General features: G+C 37.2%; 1 protein-coding gene across 4 annotated transcripts in view; it reads left to right on the top strand.

Moving 5' to 3' along the window:
- Positions 1-9,762: 9,762 nt before the first annotated feature.
- Positions 9,763-21,052, top strand: part of Rbms1 (RNA binding motif single stranded interacting protein 1) — a 202,044-nt gene continuing 190,754 nt past the window's right edge. For all 4 annotated transcript variants that reach the window (XM_077802667.1, XM_026393084.2, XM_026393082.2 and 1 more), the window contains exon 1: positions 9,763-10,263. In XM_077802667.1, coding sequence (XP_077658793.1) covers positions 10,189-10,263 — 75 coding nt within the window. In that variant the 5' untranslated portion in view covers positions 9,763-10,188. The remainder of the gene's footprint in view (positions 10,264-21,052) is intronic.

The following is a 21,052-nucleotide window of genomic DNA, read 5'->3' as shown; positions in this document are numbered from 1 at the left end:
CAAGATATTAAGATATTCATGGTACCTAAATATAATTAATTAATTAATAATTTAAAAATGGTATTAATTTTAAAAACTATATTCATGGAAGTTAAATGTGAGACAAGGAGGAAATGGCTATTTTCTGAACTGGATCCTGGTAGGGCAGGGATGTCCTGACCACTTTGATCATTTTACCCAAGGGGTTTTGTAGGTAACTATATGAGTAGGAAACCCAGGCATTTACCAAGCAATCTAGGCTTCTGACACAGCACTCACTCAGGGGTGTTAGCTCCTTCTTTGAGCACATAAAAGACAAATCTTTCAAAGACTTGGGATATCCTAATGATTGCACACTGGTAAACACCACTACTCTGTAATCTCATTGCCCAGGAATCTGACTTCCTTCTAGACACGAGGATGCAGGTACTGGCTTTCTAAATGCTGGATTAGATCCCAACACCCTCCCACCCCCACCTCTCTGGCCAAACATCTCCCAAATACAAAAAAAAAAAAAAAATCCAATGAAAGCATCTTGACAGCACAAGATTATTTGCATTTCATTATCTCTGCTATGTTGATCACAATATATACCAAGCACAGAAAGTCCTGACAAAGATTGGATGGTTTACAATCACTGCATCCTGCATCGTGCATACAGGAAATGGAAACAATTGAGGTTCATATGAGATGGAATTTAGTCCTCTAGACAGATTTACAGTCTTGCTTATGCTCCAATATCCATTAGAGTGGGAAGGTTGCAAACATAAAAAGGTTCATGCAATCCTAGGAGCATAATTTGATGGAGAATAATATCCCCCCAAGTGCAGGTGAACGGTTTAGTGTCAATCTAATTGAAAGCTACCACACTAGGGTGAATTTTAGGTCCCCAGTGTTGTTCAAATTCCCTATCAGTGACAAAATGGAATTGGGAAAATGCTGAATTCTGGTAAGAGAGCAAACATGACAAGATTATTAACACTTAAAAAAATGCAGAAAGAAAACTGAAGCTGTTCTTAGAGATATGTGTAAAACAAAGGATTTTAATAGAAAAGTGTGAAGGCAACATTAACATGTGCTCTGAAATTAAAATAGTCTCTACTGACATAATAGAAGAAATGATAATCCAGACACAAACATGAATACATGAACTTGAGATCATAATGGAACACAAATTAAAGATACAGACAAGTCAATAGGGAATAGGTCTTGTTACTTTTATAATAATAGAACAGGATACTATCTTAAAAGAAGGGTAGATTATAAGAATTTGGTAGTGCACATAGTTTATTGAATATGAGACAGTACCTTACTAGACTGACTATCCAATTGACTCATGATGTAGTAAATTATTGGAGACATAAAAATTCATTTAAATATTAGAAGATATTTAAAATAAAGATGAAAGTCCTGGGCTTACTTAGTCAATAGAAAAGATGCTTGAGCATCTCAGAGCACTCACTGAACATTATTCATCTCCCACAGGGCAGAATCTGATTTCTTAATATCATAAATTGCACTTCAGGCACCTAAAAGGAAGGAGGGATTTCTTGATAATAAAAATGACTAAATAATTTGAATACGTGTTTGAAGAAAGGTATATGGCTCTATAAGACCTAGAGGTCAATGATAAATGAGAATCTCTGCCTTATGTGTGCTAGATGCTAAGAAGTACCAAGGTGTTAAATCAGAGAATGCCTAGAGATTTAAGCTTTGGAAGTTTTGTATGCTGCTAGCATTTTGACTTGATTCCTACCTTTGGTCCATTGCTTTTGAGTTTGTGTATGCTCTTCTGAGATGATCTCATCTCCTCTTTTGATTTCAGCTACAACTCATACACTGTGGCTGACTCCCAAATCTATCTCCATATCTGATCTTTTCTCTTACTTTCAGCCCATCAGACACCAAAACATGGTGGACACATTCCTCAGATACTCACTAACATCTCAAAATCAGTACCTCTTCAAATAAATACATTTAAACAAATGTTCATGACAGTACTATTCACAGTAGCCAAAGACACAAACAACCCAACTATCCATGAACAGAGAGATGAATAAGCAAGTTGTGGTATGTATGTGTATATACACATACACAAATATATACATACATACAGTGGAATATTATTCAGCTATTAAAAGGATTGAAGCACTATTATACACTAAAATGTGATAAACTTCAAAACATTATGCTAGATTAAAGAAGTTAGACAAAAATATATATTATGTGATTCCATTTATATGAATATCCAGAAATGGTAAATCCACAAAGAGAAAGCAGATTGTTGATAGTCAGGGGCTAGGAGAAGAGGAGAATGGGGAGAACCTGCTTAAGGGGTAATTTTCTGAATTAACTTTCATGTAGTTTACAAAGTTTATTGTATGAGTAAACAGGAAGAGCAAGTAAAAGACTAATAAGATGTATTCATTTGAAGTTCCTATACATATTACTGTGGTAATCAACCTTCAATATGGCCTCTAAAGGTCCCCACATCCTGACATTCGCCTTCTTATATGGTCAGTCCCTTGTTACATTATGACTAAAAGAATATGGCAGAATTGATGATATGTCTCTCATGAGATGAAGTTACAAAAGACACTGCAGCTTCTCTTTTGCTTGGCCATATATTCTCTCTCTGTCTCTGTCTCTCTCTCTTATAATTTACTCTGGACACAGCCAGATACCCTGTTCTAAGCAGCTGCACGGAGACAGGCTCAAATAGCCAACTACTGAGGACACCAGTCAACAGCCATATGAGTGAGTTTGGAAGTAAGTCTTCCAGTCCCAGTCAAATCTTCCAGTCCCAGGTGAATAAACTCAACCTCTTGAAAGATTCTGTTATGGTTTGGATTGTGGTGTCTCCAAAAAGTTCATGTGTGAGTCAATGGAACAACATTCAGAGGTGAAATGATTTTAGCTTATGAGAGTTGTGACCTAATCAGTGAATTAACCCACTGATACAGATTAACTGCGTGGCAACGGTAGGTAGACAGGGTGTGGCTGGAGGAAGTGGGTCACGGGGGGCTTGCATTTTGCTTTTACATTTCATTCCTGGTGAGCAGAGCTCTGTTTCTGTTTTCTTTTGCCATGTCCTAAGCTGCTATCCTTTGCCATGATTTTCTGCCTCACCTTGGGACCAGAGCTGTGGAACCCATGAATCAAAATAAACTCTTCCTCCTCTGCATTGTTCTTGTCAGGTCTTTTGGTAACAGGAATGAAAAAGATAACTAATGCCAACTCTGAGCCAGAACCACCCTCTGAGCCATTCCTAAATACCTGGCCCTCAGAAACCATGTGAGATAATGAATATTTGTTGTTTAAAATGATACGTTTTGGGTAGAAATTTTAAGCAGCAATAGATAACTAACCCAGTTAAAGTCAGGATTTCATGTCTTATTCATACCCCTAAAGATTTCACTTCTTTAAACCAACCACCATGAATGGGATGAATTCAACACATGAATTCCAGGAGATCTTTAGACCATAGCAGCTTGCACTTGGAATTATAAGTTATAAGGAATTATCTGTAGTTCTCTAATTAAGTTTATTAAGTCGTGTGTGCCTATAAGGTTTTGATGAACTCAAGTTCTGCATGAGTTTCTCAAAACCCTTATAAGCACACACACTTTTGTACACACTGGTCTTTTTGCCTAAATACTCTAACTTTCCCTACTTATTCCAACTATATCCCTATCTTCTAGGCGAATCAACTTGATTGATGTTCAGAGAGAGGTTCGGACTAGGTGCCATGGGAGGAACACTCCATCCTACCTGGTGGTTGAAGGAAGTTTAGATGGAGCTAAGTCTTAAGGAAAGAGCAAGAGTGAGCCAGGTGAAGAAGGTGAAAGATGCTCTAGGCAGATGGTTAGAAGAGGCCAAAGCTGGTTGGAAGTCTACAACTATATGATGAGGGTTGCAAGGATCAGACTTGGAAGAGAAAAAAGAGCTCTAAGCGAAGAGGTAACACAGTGGAAGGAAACAAATCTCTATTGGGAAATGAACTCTAGGGGAAAATGGGAAGGAACTGGTCAGGAAGTGAGTTACAAATTATGGTAAGAAGTGTGAACTAAATAGTGCCTCTCAAACTCTAGTGCATATTACTATTTATTACTAAGAAAATACTTTTAACTAGTAATGACATATAAGATTTAATTTCTTAAGTCAGAGCTCCACAAACTAAGGGTCTGAGTATAAATATTTGAGAGCCTCAGGCTGGGAGATGGATACATACCCTTTGGTGAAGACTATAAACAATTCCCTAACTGCCACAAAACCTCATCATAAATTATCAGTATTGCTTCCCTTTATCCATATTTGTTCAATCCTCTAAGAATTCTAACATTTTATCAGTCACATTTTCATCCTGTAAAAACTTGTTGCCTTTCCATTGAAATGCTCGGTAATTATATCATACTCATAGTCAGGGAGTATGGAAGCAAGACAACTCACCAATCAGAAATCTAAGTTCTGCATGAGGTCTTTCCATGATCTTAAAGCCCATGAACAGTTCACTGATACTCTAGCACAAGGTTGTTTTTTTTGTTTGTTTGTTTTGTTTTTGTTGTTTATGTAGTGAAATGGCTAATTTTATCCTTCAATTATTTCAATAATTTCAATATTCTCAGGCAGATGACATTAGAATAAAGGAATTAATCAAAACTAATTGGTTTGGCCCACTTATGATCAATTATAATAAGAAAATGTTCACCTTTGGGTATATGAGAAACCAGATTGGAGATCCTGGATGGAATGGTTCATGTCTCAAGGTTTTCTTTTGAGAGAATATAACCCTCCACTTTGCACCCCATGCAGGTTATTAGCTGATCCATTCTTATTCGTTATGTCTCAGTGGAGAGTTTCTCCTGATTATTCAAAAAATTTAACCCAACTCCCACAGTTGATCTGTTCCCATTAACTGTTGCTTTCTTCATAGGCATTATGATGATTTGTCACTGTCTTATCCCTGTTGACCTCACTGGATCCTGAACTTCATGGAAGCAGAGACCAAGTGTGCTGTAGGTCCATTGCCCTGCTCATAGAAAATGCTTCTTCAGGGTTGATGAATGTGTGGATATATAAATTCTATTGGGGGAAAAACCACTCAGGGGCTCATCCTCTCCTAGGAATGATCTTAGCACAAAATTTTCATTAAATTTTTTTCATGAGCTCTTTCCCCAAAATGTGGTAAGTATGTAGAAAACATTTTAAAGAATATTGTTTTTAATTTATAGTTTAAAAAGCAAGCTGACCTAATTGTTTTTTAAGAGAGAAATGCCTAATTTAGATCTGGGAAGACATATATAAGAATCCTGTTTAAAAAAAAAAAATCATCCAATGCCAAAATGTGAAGGAGCTCCCCTAGCCAAAGATGGAACTATTTGAGCATGAACAAGAACAATTATTGTAAAGAATTAAAACAATTATGTTGAAATCCATGAGTTCAAAATGTTATTTAAAACTGATTATCTTTGGGGTTTCCCATGGAACCAACTCATTGTTCTAAAAATTGTCAAATTAGGGAAGATTTATCCTGTGTTTCCTGTGCTAGCTGTATTTCAAGTTAACAAAAGACTTGGAGAGAGAAAATTCTTCTCCATAGACAATTAAAAAAAAATTAGTGCAGAAGGAAGGACAAAATTAGAAAAACAACAGTTTTGTAACTCCTAATGAAATAATGGATTTAGGAAACACTCATGAATGTTAAAAACTATTTTTTGAATTGCTGATGGGGTAGCTTACAATGCTTAAGTGAGACTGATGATACCTGAACTTCTGATCAATCTTAACGTCACTAAAAGTGATATAATCCGACATTAATGTCTCCAGTATCATGTACATCAAATCTCTCATCTAGGAAGTATTCTTTGTTTCTTTGAAAAAAAATAAAGAAAGAAAGAAAAGTGAATCTGCATTTAATCAAACCTCTAGAACTAACCATCACTTTAAATGACACTTTGAAGTTACAGTCAGTCATGAGGGAAATTCTATAGGACAAACGAACGACCCAAATCCTTCAATAAATAAATATCAATTTAAAAAGTAAGTGGGGGTGAACTTTTCTATGTTAAAAGAGGTTTAAGTGGCAAATAAACCACATTTAACATGTGACATTGCTCAATCCTGTTTTAAATAAACAATCTACAAAAAGTGATTTTAGACAGCGGGAGGAAAATGAGCAATTATGGTATATAAAACTGGTTTTAACAAATTATTGTTAAATTTGTTAGGTGTAATAATAGTATTGTGTTAGAAAAGACTCTTGTTTTTGAATAGGTAATACTAAAAGAATTACTGGTAGAAAGATGATGTTTAGGATTCCTTTAAAATATTCTAAGAAAAAGAGAAGTGGAGGACATGAATGGCAAAATCTTGAAATAGGTTGAAGCCTTGTGTTAGTAGCAGCAGGGCCATTATTCTTAACTCTGCTTTGTTGTTTCTTTGAAAATGATCATGTTTAAAATTAAAAGCTGTTTTTTAATTTTTGAAATTGCCTTAGTGTAAAATGGACAAAAATACAAAAAAAGTCTATGAATTAAGAGAAAAATATTGAAATATAGTCCTATGAATTCACAATCCAGACCAAATCATGGAACTTTACCATTTCTATGTCACTGTTGTTCTCTTCCTTCCTTCTTCAACTTTCTCCCTTCGAGAGAATCACTATTCTGAATATTGTGTTATTATCTCCTTGTTTTTCTTTTTAGTTTTTAAAATTACTCACATACCTATTCTTACACAATACACTGATTAGTTATTTTTTGTTCTTGAACTTCATACAAGTAGAATCATGTTTCACATATTCTGTTGGCTTGTTTCTTTGAAATGATCCATATTGAATCTTTTGAAATGATCTACATTGATACTGTCAACTGTAGTTATTTATCTTTGCTGCTGTAGTGTTGCATTCACTGAAACCTTTTTATTATTCTACAGTTGCTGGGCTTTTGAGTTCTTTTCACTAATTATGAGTATTCCTGTGCATAGGAGAATCTCTTTAAAGTATAAAATTGGTAGTATATTCTAAAGTGATGGTCTTGCCTCCTTCCACATGCAAGCAAGAGTTTTCAAGAATTTCCCTTTTTCCATACCTTCACCTACTCTTTCTGCTTTCAGAATTCTTAATTTTTGCCAATCTGGTGGTCAGTCTAAAGTGGCTTTTTATTATTATTTTAATTTACATTTACCTTGTTACTAGTGAATTTTAACATATTTTCTATTTACCTTGTTACTAGTGAATTTTAACATCTTTTCATCTGTTTTCAGCCCACTTGTGCTTCCTTCTTTCTAAAATATGCATCCATTCTTTTAGTCTTATTCCAACAAGTTATCCTTTTTCTACTGAATCCGAAAAGAGAGGGAGAGAGAGAGAGAGAGAGAGTGTGTGTGTGTGTGTGTGTGTGTGTGTGTGTATTCTGTATTTTAAAATTTTGTAGCTATTTGCATTAAAATATTACCATTTTGTGTCTTTTTCCCCCTCACTGCCTTTATAGAATTCTTCTATGAATCAAGGTTCTTAATGTAATCAGAATTAACAGTCTTGGGGCTGGGATTGTAGCTCAGTTGAAAGTGCTTGCCTAGCACATGTGAGGCACTGGGTTCGATCCTTAGCACCACATAATAAGTAAGTAAGTAAATAAATAAATAAATAAAATAAAGTTATAAAAATTGATGAAAAAAATTTTAAGTTAACAATCTTGTACCATTATTTACCTTATTAGAAAAATCTTTTCCTACATCAAATACAAAAGCTGTTCTCTTATGTTGTGTTCCAATGGCTTCAAAGTTTTGTTTTCCACTCCTAGGTCTTTAATCCATCTGAACTCTCCTCTACCTTTAGTGTTTGTAGGGCAAGGCTTTGATTTCATTTTTATTCTCATGTGGATATCCAATTGACCAGAATCCTTCCTCAAAAAAATGCATTCTTTCCCTAGCGCTGTATCATACCAACTCAGTCAAAAATCAAGCATCAATATAAGAGCAGGTCTGCTTTTAGGCTCTCTACAATAGGCTCGATTTTCATCAATGGTGGGTGGGGGGAGACAGTAAGTAGAACAGTCTACATGTGGTAACTTCTCATTTTTCTTGAAACTAGACCTTCTAGTGATTGTTCTCAACTTCTCTCTCTTCCCTCTGTCACTCCTCTGAACCAGGGCTCCTAGTCTTCCTGGGTTCCTCAAACATCAGTTTTGTGTCAGTTCTCTTCTTGGAAACATTAAAGGATCTCAAGTTGAAACGATAAATGGAATTTTTTAAAACCTCTTCCTAGCTGGAGAGTGAACAGTTTCAATCTTCAGATTGACATCAACCTCAAGAGTGCCCATAATACAGCAGAAACTGAGTAAATACTAGTTTCTGAATAGCATTTCATATAAGTGAGAGGGGCATGGTTTGCCTTCTAGCATATCCCAAATGTTATTCCATGAACTACATTTATTTTGTTTTTGTCCAACATGTATGACCTAGATATTTGTCTAAATCACATAAAGATGATAAGGGTTTCACTTCACTGTTTCATCATAATTTAAAGGCATCTTTTTAAATCACACAAAAAATGTAACTGTTTAACAAAATCAATTTGAGTTATCCTGTGCTGTTAAGAAGTGACTCTAAGAAAACTAAAATGACAAAACAAAGTAATCAGGGTCTATTTAACAGCAAATAAAATTTTCATTGCATTTTATTAGCTGTGCAGGGACACAATTTGGGGATGTTTTCATACCTATCCTATTGTATGTTTTGGTATTATCTCTGTTTTTTGAGCTAGAATATAAAAGTCTTCTGCAGGCAACTTCAGGGACCAATTAACTCCATTAAATTATATCCAGTTATGTAGTGAACTGAACCACGGCTCGTCTGGGGCTGTCTAGAGCTGTGACAATTAGGAGATGGAGAGAGGCAGAAAGAGAGAGATTGATTTTATGTGTCACTGAAGCACACTGCAACAATATGCCAGCGTGACTTTCAAAATGGCCTTAAAATATTCCAAACTCAGGGAGTTCCCTTGCTCCTGAGTGGGAGTTGACAGACTGTCTGGCAGCATTAGAAAGAGACAGAGAAAAGCTGATGTCTATATTGTGTCCTCTAATAACATTCTGCGTCTTTGCGGCATCTCCCCCTTAGAAGGATCCGTCAATTTGTTGTTGGGAGAGAGAGAGAGAGAGAGAGAGAGAGAGAGAGAGAGAGAGAGAGAGAGAGAGAGAGAGAGAGAGAGAGAGAGAGAAGAGGGTGTGTGTGTGTGTGAGTGTGAGTGTGTGAGCTTTGTCTCCCCCTTGTGCGGGGGGCGTGATTTCACCTTTCACATCTGGGAAACGAAGGACACTAACCCTCCCAAGGTCACCTAGAAAATTAGTGTTGTGGCCCGATGCGGGGGTGGGAGCAACAGAACCCAGGTTACCTGACTCCAGTTTTGTAGTTCTGCACTAAATCATTTTCCTTCCCTTGTGAAAAAAAAAAAAAAAATCATTGGGCGGGGGTGAGGGGGGAAGTGAGAGATTAATCAGATTTTCTCTTTTCCCTTACCTCCCTTCCCCCTTAGGAAGATAAAAACTCAGGAAAGCAAAAGAGGTGCCCTCTCTGCAGTTCTTAATCTGGGTCCCCGCAAATCCAACTCCACTCCAACCACCCCACCCTGATACAAAGCGATCTTGGCTCCCAGGGCTCCAGGCTGTCCTACCAGAGGTGAGGAGTGGTTAAAACTCAGCCCTCACCTCCAGCGGGTCCCGGGCTCCGCGGCGCCCAGGCCCCGCCCCCGCCCGCCCTTCCCCCACGGCCTCCGCACGCCAGCCCCTCTCCCCTCTCCCCTTCGGGCGCACCCACCCCAGATGCCGCCTGGCACCGAGCGCAGCCGCCGCCGTCGCCGCAGCACTTTCCACTTGTATTGATCACCTCCCTGCTCTGCTCAGCCTGCTCGCCGGAGCGGAGCGCGGCCAGCGCGCCAGCCCTTGGCAGCTCCGGCGCAGTCGGGCTCCGGGAGGAAACTCCTTGGGAGCGCCCTGTCCGGGGTGCCCTCTGCGCTCTGCAGTGTCTTTCTCTCTGCCTGGGAGGAGGAGGAGGAGGAGGACGTCTGGTCCCGGCTGGGAGGTGGAGCAGCGGCAGCAGCAGCCGCCGAGGCAGCCGCCGCCGCCTCCGGAAAGGGAGAGGCAGGAGAGATCGAGACTTGGAAACCCCAAAGTGTTCGCGACCCTGCACGGCAGGCTCCCTTCCAGCTTCATGGGCAAAGTGTGGAAACAGCAGATGTACCCTCAATACGCCACCTACTACTACCCCCAGTATCTGCAAGCGAAGGTAAAGGGGCGCGGGGGGGAGGGTAGATGAGGAGGGGGCAGCGGGGGCGAGCTGCGAGCCCCCGCCGCCCCCCGGCGGAGTTGATGGAAGGTTGCTAACTATAGCGCTGGCCTGGGCAGAACCCGACTGCGCGCGGGGCGGCGGCTTCCCGGGGAGCCGATTGCGGGGATCGGGTTACAGAAAGCCGCGGGGGGGAGAGACTAGACAGGAAAGAGCCGCCAGCCCCTTCCTGGCCCGGGAGGCGGGGAGGGTCGCGGGCCCTAGCAGCGCCCCTTGTACAACGTTGGCTGGCCGGCGGCCAACGCTTGGGGCCCGCGGCAGGACCCGCTGGTGGCACATCTTCGACCCCTTCTCCAGGGCCTCGCCCTGCAAGCAGTAACTCTTGGCTTCCCTGGAGTGGTGCGGAGCCTCCCGCCCCCCAGGGACGCCCCTCTACCTCCCGCGCGCGCGTTGACTGGGGCTTGAGGGAGGGCCGGGACATTTTCCTCCCCGCCTCTGGCCCTGCGCGCCCGCCCCTCGCCTCTGATCTTTGTGCGGTGTGGCACTTCACCTGGTTACTGATTTCTACTTTTACGCTGGTGTTTTGGGCAGAAAAGTGGACAAAGTTCATTTAGCATTCATTGATGTCCCTTTTAATCTTGTCTGTAGCTTTTGCAAAGGAGGGACAATGGTCAGATTTCCGCGCAGTGAAAGAAATGACTTCGTTTTTATTTTTATTTTTCTCAACTACCCTATATGTTTACCCCAGATCGATTGCCAATGCTGCTATCTCAGAAGTTGACTCGGCACACTCTTAGGTAACACAGCTAATGACATGTAGCCGGGTAGATTGCTGCTAGCTTTCTAGGGACCCCGGGTACTTTGTTAATGGGCCTATCTTATTTTTCCAACAACAATTTGATGCCTCCTGAAATAAATTTTTAAAAATTACATGGGTCCACGAAGAGTGGAAATTTCACTGCTTTGGAAGCTTCTTCCACAATTTGGGAGGGCGGAAGTTGGATGCACCAGCGGCCTTCAGCCAGTATCATGTAGCCCAACTCCTGGTGCCCTTCTAGATCACAAAAGAATCAGGTATGGATGCAGTCACTGAACTTTCCATGGGAGATTGCAATCATGCCCTGCTAGCTGGCATTTGGGCATTTCTGGCCTGGTATTAAGAATCTCTGATTCAACCTTGATAAGCTTTTCTTTCTTATGCCGTGTGTGGTCCCGCTGTCATGCACCTCCAACATGACCCTGTATTTTTGTCCATGTAAAAAAAGGACATTTGTCAGCAAGATCGAAATTTCTTAGCACTGGTGGGCCACACTTTCATTCCCTCCCAATTCCTTGGGTTACCAGAGAGCAGTAAGATGGAAGCAGCAAGGATACCCCGATATTCATTTCTCTGTAGTTCTCATGTAATTGTTTTCAAGAACTTGAGGGAGATGCTAGTTTTTTTTTTGTTAGCTACAATGTAGCTGTTCAAAGAAATTTTGTAGTGTAATCAATGCTCCACCTTTTAGACACGTTATATATTTAATGAACTTGTTTAAATTATGCAGTATTGGGTGCCTAAAGGACAGCCTATTCAACACTTAAGTCTATGAATAATAAATACATACACTCAGGTGAGGAAGAAAAAGAGCTATGTTACTACTGGCACATTTACCTTAGTAATTTTTATGTACCATTAGTAAGTTAGAAACCAAGTATATAACATTTAATATAGCTAATGCAATGCCATTTGGCTCCCCCACCCCACCCCCTGTAAATAATTGAAGAGAGAGACAAACGGCAAGAGCCTGCTCTAGTAATTAGGGTCGGATCCCAGAAAGCTTTAGGGCCCATTTTCTGAAAGTGTGCTTCCTGCATAAAGCATTTAATATTGATTTGTGTTACGGTAAATGACATTCTCAAAACATTTTTTTTTTGCTGTTTCAACTATGAAATCTGAAATCTGGTTACTCTGAATTTCTTTGTTTCAGGAGAAAGGTACACATCCTCACTTGACCTATATAATGTGGTATTAAAGTTTGGTAATTAAATCTAAATTCCCTATTGTAAAGATATCTTGATTATCTCAGGAAAATGAAAAATTATCAGATGCAGATTTTAGATAAGAAGAATTTAGAACAAATAGCCCCCCTTTTTTTCTCCTTTACATATGTTTTGTTAATGTGGTAATAGTGTGAGTCAGTAAAAAATGTAGACTTAATAACTAGTGTTGCCTTATCTACCTAAAGAGTAAAATCTGCTGTCAGCTGTGAGGATGCTTGGCTGTATGTGTGTTTTAACCTTCCTGAAGGAAGGGATAGAAAATATCACTCTGTTTGAAGTACGCTGATATGTTTGTTAACCCCAGCTGTTTTGAAACTTCTGTTTGGAAACTATATCAAAAACAGAAGAATGGTGTAGTCATTTAAAAAGTGATTTTGACTTGTGATCAAGAGACAGATGTGATTTTCTGGAATCAAGAAGGAATAAATGGCTGTGATTTATTTCAACAGAGAAATAGATGATACCAATTAAAATGGCATTTTAAAATGATTTTTATTACCATATTTTTAAAAAAGTTATATATGCCAAACTCCTCTTCTTATGTTGATGATCCAATCAGATTATGTTTTGGCAAATTTGTGTGGTAATTTTTCCCATAAAAACATACTAGTTACTTCAACATTTTATGCAAATATTTATCGGGCTATAATAGGGCACATGACCATGTTGTTTTGCTTTGTGCTTTGACAGAAAAAAAATCATCAGAAAAAAGAATACATATGTACTAAGTATAAAGTAAATTTGAGAGTGTTATGGAAGGGCAGGACATGGATGGAAACAAAGAAGATTATGTAATTTTCATAATATGTTAGTGAAGAGTAGCATAGATTTCAAGTAACCTGATTTTTACACACTGTTGGATTTTTTTTTTTTTTTTATTTCTCAGGCAGGATGGTCTTATCACAGCAGGTACTCTTTATCACCTGACACATTCATTCTGAAATGTATTTTGATGTAACTTTGTAAACAAAAGCACATTATTGTTCTAAAGGATTAAAGTGACATGCTGTATTATAAAAATATAAATTCAATGTCCACTTCTCAGCTGCACAGAAAACAATTGGCAGTTAACATTTTTAACTTAAATATTTGTGGGTACACATTTTCAACCAATGACTATACAAATTTTCACTTATTGTAAAGGCAACCCTTGAATTATGGTGTTTATTTGAAAGTACTACCACATATGTCACTGCCAAGTTGTGTATGCAAATATTTATCAGGATTGAAATACTTATTCTATATCTTTTGAAGAAAGGAAAGTACAAAATTTCATTTACATGGTTAGTTTGATATTTTGTACCAGCTAATAGCAATTTGACACATTTATAGTTTTCATTCATATAGTTAGAAAAATATATTTCTCTTAACTATATTAGAAGTTTGATTACATTTTTAAGTATATAGCAAGATTGATTTCTTTGTATAGGTATATGCTGAAGAGCATTTCTGAACTTAACCTTAAAATCTGATAAAACAATACATGATATAATTCGGGATTTCATTAGTAAGGGATACTAGAACAAAACAGTTTCTCAATTGAAGTTTTATAGGTATTTACCATTTTGTTGAATTCCTTAACTTTTACTTATTGTAACCAAATGAATATTGTATCAACAGTATTCTTCTGTAGAAGATTAGGAATCATGATTTGATACATAAAGCTGAGTAAGAAAGTACATTGAAAGTACAAATGTATAAGAACTGGGGTGTTTTGTGTCTTAAGATGTAACCATATTTTAGAGGTGGATAAAGATTGCTTAAACATATCAATTTAGTAGTGTAATATTTTACACTGATAAATCAACTTAATTTCCTTAGTTAGGGATATTGTGTCTGTTTGAAAGTTGTGTCAGAAGACTCAACGTCATGGAAATGTTAAAAAAGAAGATGCATTATAATGCAACACTGTAGTACCCTTCCTTTCTAGTAGTTTTCTTTTGGATTTCCCATTCTACTATTTTATATATTTTTTTTCTATGTTGGTAGTCAAACTTTATGCTAATAGAAGGAAATAGGAAGAGATATATAAAGAGAAGTAGGAAAGCATTTAATCTTTCAATATCAGTATAGCTAGATGTACCTTACATTTTTTGTCAATCTAGACTTTGAATTTAAATTCAACGGTGGGCAATTTCCATGTAAAACAATTTCAAGAAAATACTTTTTAAAAAACTTGACTGATAATTGTTCTAATTTTGTATTTTGCTTATTGCTTTATAAAACTTTAAATTTATCCTAGCTTACTTAACAGGTACAGAAATTTCAGTCACCGGTCTTTTTTGTAAAGACAAACAGTTTTTCCTTTAGTTTTTACTAAAAAGGAAGTTGAAAGGAAAGAAAATTATTATTTTTTAAATTTAGGTAATCAATAAAAATCACATGAAAAAAAATCTAGAATGGAAAGATAAGTGCTCAGGAAAAATGAAATGAATACTTAAAATTAATTCATTCTTTCTAAAGAGGAAGGATTTCTTATCTAGTTTATTTCATGTTGTTTGATTCACTTAAGTTCATCTTTTCCAAGCATGGTCTTGCAACCCCATTGCCTCTCTTCACAAGATGTGAATACCTCCCTTGTTCCTGCCTAGTTCCTGAAACAGTAGGTACTAAATAAATACTTGTTAATGAACATTACTCAGAAAAAAAAATGCATGCAGATTTACCTTAGGCCCAAATCTACAAATATAATAATGTAGTCTAATTTTCTAATGAAATCTCAATATAGTTTAATTTATGTTTTGATTCATTTTGTTTGTGTAGCAAAACTTTTCAAATGTTTTATGAATTGAGTAAAATCCCTACAACGAATCACATATTGACTTGTTAAAGCTTAATTGATAGAGTCAAAGTGCTTTTCTGTGCAGTCGTCATTAAATATATGGATGCCAGGGGCTGGAGTTGTGGCTCAGAGGTAGAGCGGTCGCCTAGCATGCGTGAAGCACTGGGTTCGATCCTCAGCACCACATAAAAATAAAATAAAGATATTGTGTCCACGTATAACTAGAAAATAAATATATAAAAAATAATACTAGATGCCAGAGAAAATCTCATTGTAGTATTTTGACTGGGAAAATATCGCAAACAATGAATTAGTTGATTCAGCCTATCTATTCTCCTTATGACTATCCCAGCTTCTCTGCCAACACTGCCCAAATTTTCTGCTTAATTTTTCAGAATATTTCTTTCTTTTTTTGGGGGGGGGGCTATATTTCAGACATAGTAAAAACATTTATTCATTTAATGATTAATAACTAAAATATTAACTAGAGTTGAGATGTTAAGGAGTATATAGTTATCTCTCAGTTACTGACTGATACATAACCCTAAACTTGACATTGGACCATCTAATTCTTGGGAGAATACAGTTTCTATCCCATTCAGTGTAATATTAGAGGACTAAGCAGGAATATATCAAGTTGCTCTTAAGTGAGAGTGTTTTTATTTAACATGAAATGGCTAATTTTAAAGACAACATAGTAATGATATTTCTGTTATTTAAAGACAGCTCCATAATATTTGGTATGAATCAAACCAGATATTCAAAAATTAAACATTGGGGTTTAGGGATGTTATTTGGGAAGAATTCAAAATGTTCTGGTTTCTTTGCTATATCTTTTTAATGAATAAATAGTAAAACCTGGTAGAACTTGGCTGTGTCTCTCCAGAGGCAGCCCTTGGCTGATACAGTTTCAGGGCTAGGGGTCTGGCCAGGCGATGCACGGCACAGTGTCTTCTTGGAACCATGTGTATCAAATACATGTACAAATTTGAGCCCACACACAAATTTGATAATAGAAACTAAACATTTCTTAATCCAATAGATATGAGGGGGAACGAAAAGGGCTAAGGGGCTAGTGACAGCTAAGCCAACGATAAACTGAACATATATCTCCCCTAATCTAATTCCTTATTTTTGCTTAATATATCTGGTCTCCTTAACATAATTATATGAATATTTTAATTTTTCAAACAAGTGCTGGAAAATAAGTGTGTCAAAGTGATGAGAGAGAAACGAAAAGGAGATGGCAAAATCAACATCTAGATCAGCTAGGAGAGCAAATGTATAATATGGAGATTGTCATTCTCCCTCCATTTGCTTTTAAGCCTGTTCTCAAATGGATGCATGTCATTTTAGAAGATGAAGAATAAGTACAGTCTTCTTGATGATGAATATGAAAATCTCTATTCTAAAAGATTGTATGCTAATATGAAGTTAACTTGTTTATAAATCTGGCCCAGTAAGCATGGAAAACCATCCACAGGTGAATGATGTCCTACGTTGGCCAGAATGTCTATATTCTTGAATTAGGTTAACTTTTAAGATGGTAGCTTATGAAAAAATTGCTGAGGCTCATGAAAAGCTAAAAACACTTGCCAATCAATTGTTGTGTTGCAGGGCCCCAGTGCAACATTCCTTGCACTTAACATTGGGAAAGGTTTGGAGGTAGAGTATCTGGTTCCTGCTTTCCAGCACTTCACAAAGTGCCAGGGAAGACAGAATAGGCACAGTACAAGAAATAAATGAAGAATATTTACAAAGTAGTATAGGCAGGAGGCAGCATATCAGCCAAAGGTCTGAGTGACAGAGAAGGCACTAAGATGTATGTGGGATTAAAAACTGCCACGCATTTTGTGAGGAAAAAGTGAAGTGCTGATAAAAGCTACAGTGAACCAGGGAATTTTAGAGAGAAACCAAGCTTTAAATAAATGAATGAAAATGTCTTGAATTGATCATCAACATTGTTTTGTCTTGTTGCTTTATAATTCTCTTGAGAGTACTTAGAATTTTTAAAGAATAACATATTTAGCACTTTGTGTTTACTCCTTCCCTTAACATTTTCTTCTTTAATTACCTTATTTTATATTATTTCTAGTTTTATGCTTACCAATGTGCTGTTAAGCCAACCTATTAAGGTTGTGACAGGCTGGTAATGTAATCCTTCAATGATGACATAATAGGTATATATAAATGTTACTTTTATTATTTTGAGCCATTTGAAATGGTGTTTGTTTCTCCTAACTCATTAGTCTTGCTTATAGCAAAGGGGAAAAAATAAGTTTGGAGTTTTAAATGCTTCTAATTTGATCATTGCCTGTAGTCTACACACTGATGTTGTGTAATGTGAGCAATTTTTTCAGAAGAGATTTTAAAAATTATTCTTGATTTTTTGTGGACACCTCTGTATCTGATCATTAACTAATTTTAATTCTTTTAAAATAAGTTGTTATTTTAAAGCAAAAAAAAAAAAAACAAGTGCTTTAAGACTCATATTGTCCTCTACTTGGCCTCAGTGGGGAACCCAGGACTTACCCCTCTGACTGCCCTTTGAACATGTGCTATGCAGTTGGGCTCCTGGGTCCCAGACAAACAGTGATTTCAGGGAAAGGTCTTGTGCAACAAAATGAGATCATGTCATAGATGTCATAAATAATTTTCACTGGTCTTGAAGGAAAAAAGTATCACCTTCCCAGCTCTGCAAGCATGGACCCATTTCATAAAATACCAGTTATGTTTTTACATGAATTAAAAAGTTAAGTATTTAGAATAGCAGAATTAAATGGACACCATCATGGAACATTGTGCTCTTAGCCTGAGTTTCTTGGATGAAAATTAAAGTTGCAAAAAAAATGAATTTTATTTTATAAGCTTATATCAATAGTATCCTCATAAAACACTACCATTCCCTCTGTTGAATACGTGTTAATCACAGTGTTTTTGAGTTGCAGTTGGGGGTTTATTTGTACTCAGAATCCTCTAAACCCCCCTTTACCCATAGAATCACAAGAGGAAATATTTTCACAGTTTGTATAACAAAGTCTCAGGTAAATTATTTGGTTATATGGAAAAGCAAATTTTATTAGAAATTTATAATACCATAAAGTTTACTTTTGTCATTCTTTTTTATTTTTTTCTTTGTCAATAGACCTTATTTTATTTATTGATATGTGATGCTGAGTATGGAACCCAGTGCCTCACCTATGCTAGGCAAGCCTTCTGCCACTGAGCCACAACCCCAGCCCTACTTTTCTCATTCTTAACAATAAACAGGCTTTTGATGAATGCAGACATTTATGGAAAAAAATATGCCAGAAAAATTTATTTTCAAGTCATTATCTGAAATATTCCCAAGGCCCTCTCTACTTCCTACAAAGCAAAGCTCTGATTCATTTCATTGTTTTAAAAATGAAAGTCTTAAAAAAAAGGTTTCTAATTTTATTTTCTTTTTTGATTTCATTCCATATGATCACTTGAATACTTTTATTTAAAAAATAAATAACATCATAAAAAGAATTGACTATCAAAAAAGTAGCTAACGTTTTTCTCATTCTCTATGTGATTGGTTCAGTGATTGGATACCTTAACTTACAATTGAGTTATGTTTTTAATAAGTTTTCTTCTATACAGTTCACTTGTCAGTTGGCTGTTTAGAACATGAAAACATTTCATATATACATTGTTAATGATAGAGTTTCCAGCCAACCCATAAGAGCCTCTAAAAGTAATTCACTTTGTAATTCACATATAGTTCTACTCATCCAACCACAGAAACAAATAACTTACCAGAAGATGTTTCTTGGAGAAGAGGGTGAGAGCTAGAATTCCAAGAATTTGTCTTTGCCCTCTTTAGACAAGTGGGAAGACAGTGTCTCTGTGCAGTTTCTTTCTTTTTTTTTTAATATTTATTTTTTAGTTGTAGTTGGACACAATACCTTTATTTTATTTATTTTCATGCGGTGCTGAGGATCAAACCCAGGGCTTCGAATGTGCTAGGTGAAAGAGCTACCACTGAGCCATAACCCCAGCCGCACCTCTGTGCAGTTTCTAAACTGGGCTTTGAGTTTTTTAGCACTGAAGAAGGGGTTGCTAGAAAGCAGGAAGCATGGCTCAAGATGTCACAGGAGTCAGGGATTTGCAAAACCTGCTTTTGGCCCTGGAGTTTCCACCAAGGGTCAGGACCTAGAAGCCCTCCTTACTCCTAGACTAGCTCCTCACTCATCTGTTTTCTATTCTAGTGCTGGCTTCAGAGATAATCTTATTTCCTTCCCCCAATCCCCCCCAACTAAGGGTTGCTAGGAGTGCTTTTCTCTGGCTAGATGCTTATAGCCTCATAGCTGCTCCTTGCTCTTCTCCAGCCCTGAATCAAGCAAACATCTCTCCTGGCTGGCAACCAGAAGGAAACAAAAAGACAAAGTCAAAACTGTGCACTTCTATCCCTTCTCTTTTCTTCCCCCTGGTCCACTGATAGTTCATAATTCCTAGGCACTCCCAACCTCTTGAGAATTGAATGATGGCACATATTTTCCATTCACCTCCATTTTTTTTTACCTAGAATTAGCATGTGGAGCACAGATGATGAAACCTACCCTGGAAGAAAAACACAGATGGTATATATCAGTCTATGTTGAAGAGGATTCCTTGTTATTTTGTTTCTGGATTGTGGGTCAACAGATTCTCAGGTGAAGAACTGGACAGGATCCAATGGCCTACCAAGTAGGAAGTTCATGGCCCTGTCCAGCAAGGGTTTGACCAGTCTGAAAGGGTTTCTTTCCTACTTTGTCCCCTCTCCTGCCTCCAGCTTTTCATCTTAAACTCTTAAGAGTTGGTCCACCCTGGTCTTGCTTTTGATCAGTAATGGGTGTGTGTGCCTGTGATAGATCCACTGGAGTGGGCTACTCCCACTTGATATGCCCCATTCAGGGACCAAGTATATCTGACTTAATCTGGTTAAAAGTTCTTTCCTATCTCTTAACGCTACAGATTATGATTAAAAATGTGCCTACTACAATTGCCATTTTGAATTGGATTTTGAATCTGATTCCTTACCCAATATTACATGGAAATTTTAAATAAAAATTTATTTGCTAATATGTGTGTTATGGAAGCACAGACATGATGGAGTTCTTTGAAGAAGTGTATATAATTATCATAATAGAAAGTATTTTGATGAGATCCTAATTTAAATATAAATATTCCGATAAAAAGCTATTTACATTTTTTGCTAACCCATACTAAATTCAAACTCACTTTCCTTTATCTTGAACATTCCACTATTCTTTTAAAAAAATAATGAAGGAATTGTGTGTGTGTGTGTGTGCGCGCATGTGTTTTAATAATTTGCAAAAGATGAGAAAAAGATGTGTTTCTTACATGGCAATAGTTTCTCAGATTTAAATTTTTAATACCAGAAATCTTAAACATTAATTTTGATTGCTTTTTTAATTTAAGAATAGATTGCTTTTTAACATACAGATTGGGTGATAGCTGTTATTCCTACTCCTCGGTCTCTGTCACAAAATTCAAATCCATGTTTCAGGAGTACAGGATGTTCCTCCGTGCACATCCTCTGAGCCTTCAGAATTTGATTTGACTGTGCGGTCTGAGATAGCATGTTCAGATAAGTGCTCTCTGATAGTCATCTGTGTGTCTGGGCCCTAATGAACATCTGCTTTCTAGGGCGCCACAACATCACCTTTCTTTGTTTCCTCTTCCTTTGCTTCTTTGATTTGAATCTTGTTAAACCCTGCAAATGGGGTCAGTTTTGTTTGTTTTTCAGTATGTAAATCCTCCTATCTCCCTTTTTTTTGGGGGGGGGGATGAAGACAGATATTTTAAATATGAATGAATGCCCTGGGAATTGAAAAAGAGACTGCAGAAAGCCACAGCTACAGTTCTCTTTAACAACTCAGACATATTATATAGAAATCTTCTAGTTGAGATCATATAGATGGAATTACCAGGCCA

The sequence above is a fragment of the Urocitellus parryii genome, chromosome 1 (assembly GCF_045843805.1).
Source record: "Urocitellus parryii isolate mUroPar1 chromosome 1, mUroPar1.hap1, whole genome shotgun sequence".
NCBI lineage: Eukaryota > Metazoa > Chordata > Mammalia > Rodentia > Sciuridae > Urocitellus > Urocitellus parryii.
Note: the sequence above shows the minus strand (reverse complement) of the source record. Positions and strands in the feature narration are given on the sequence as shown.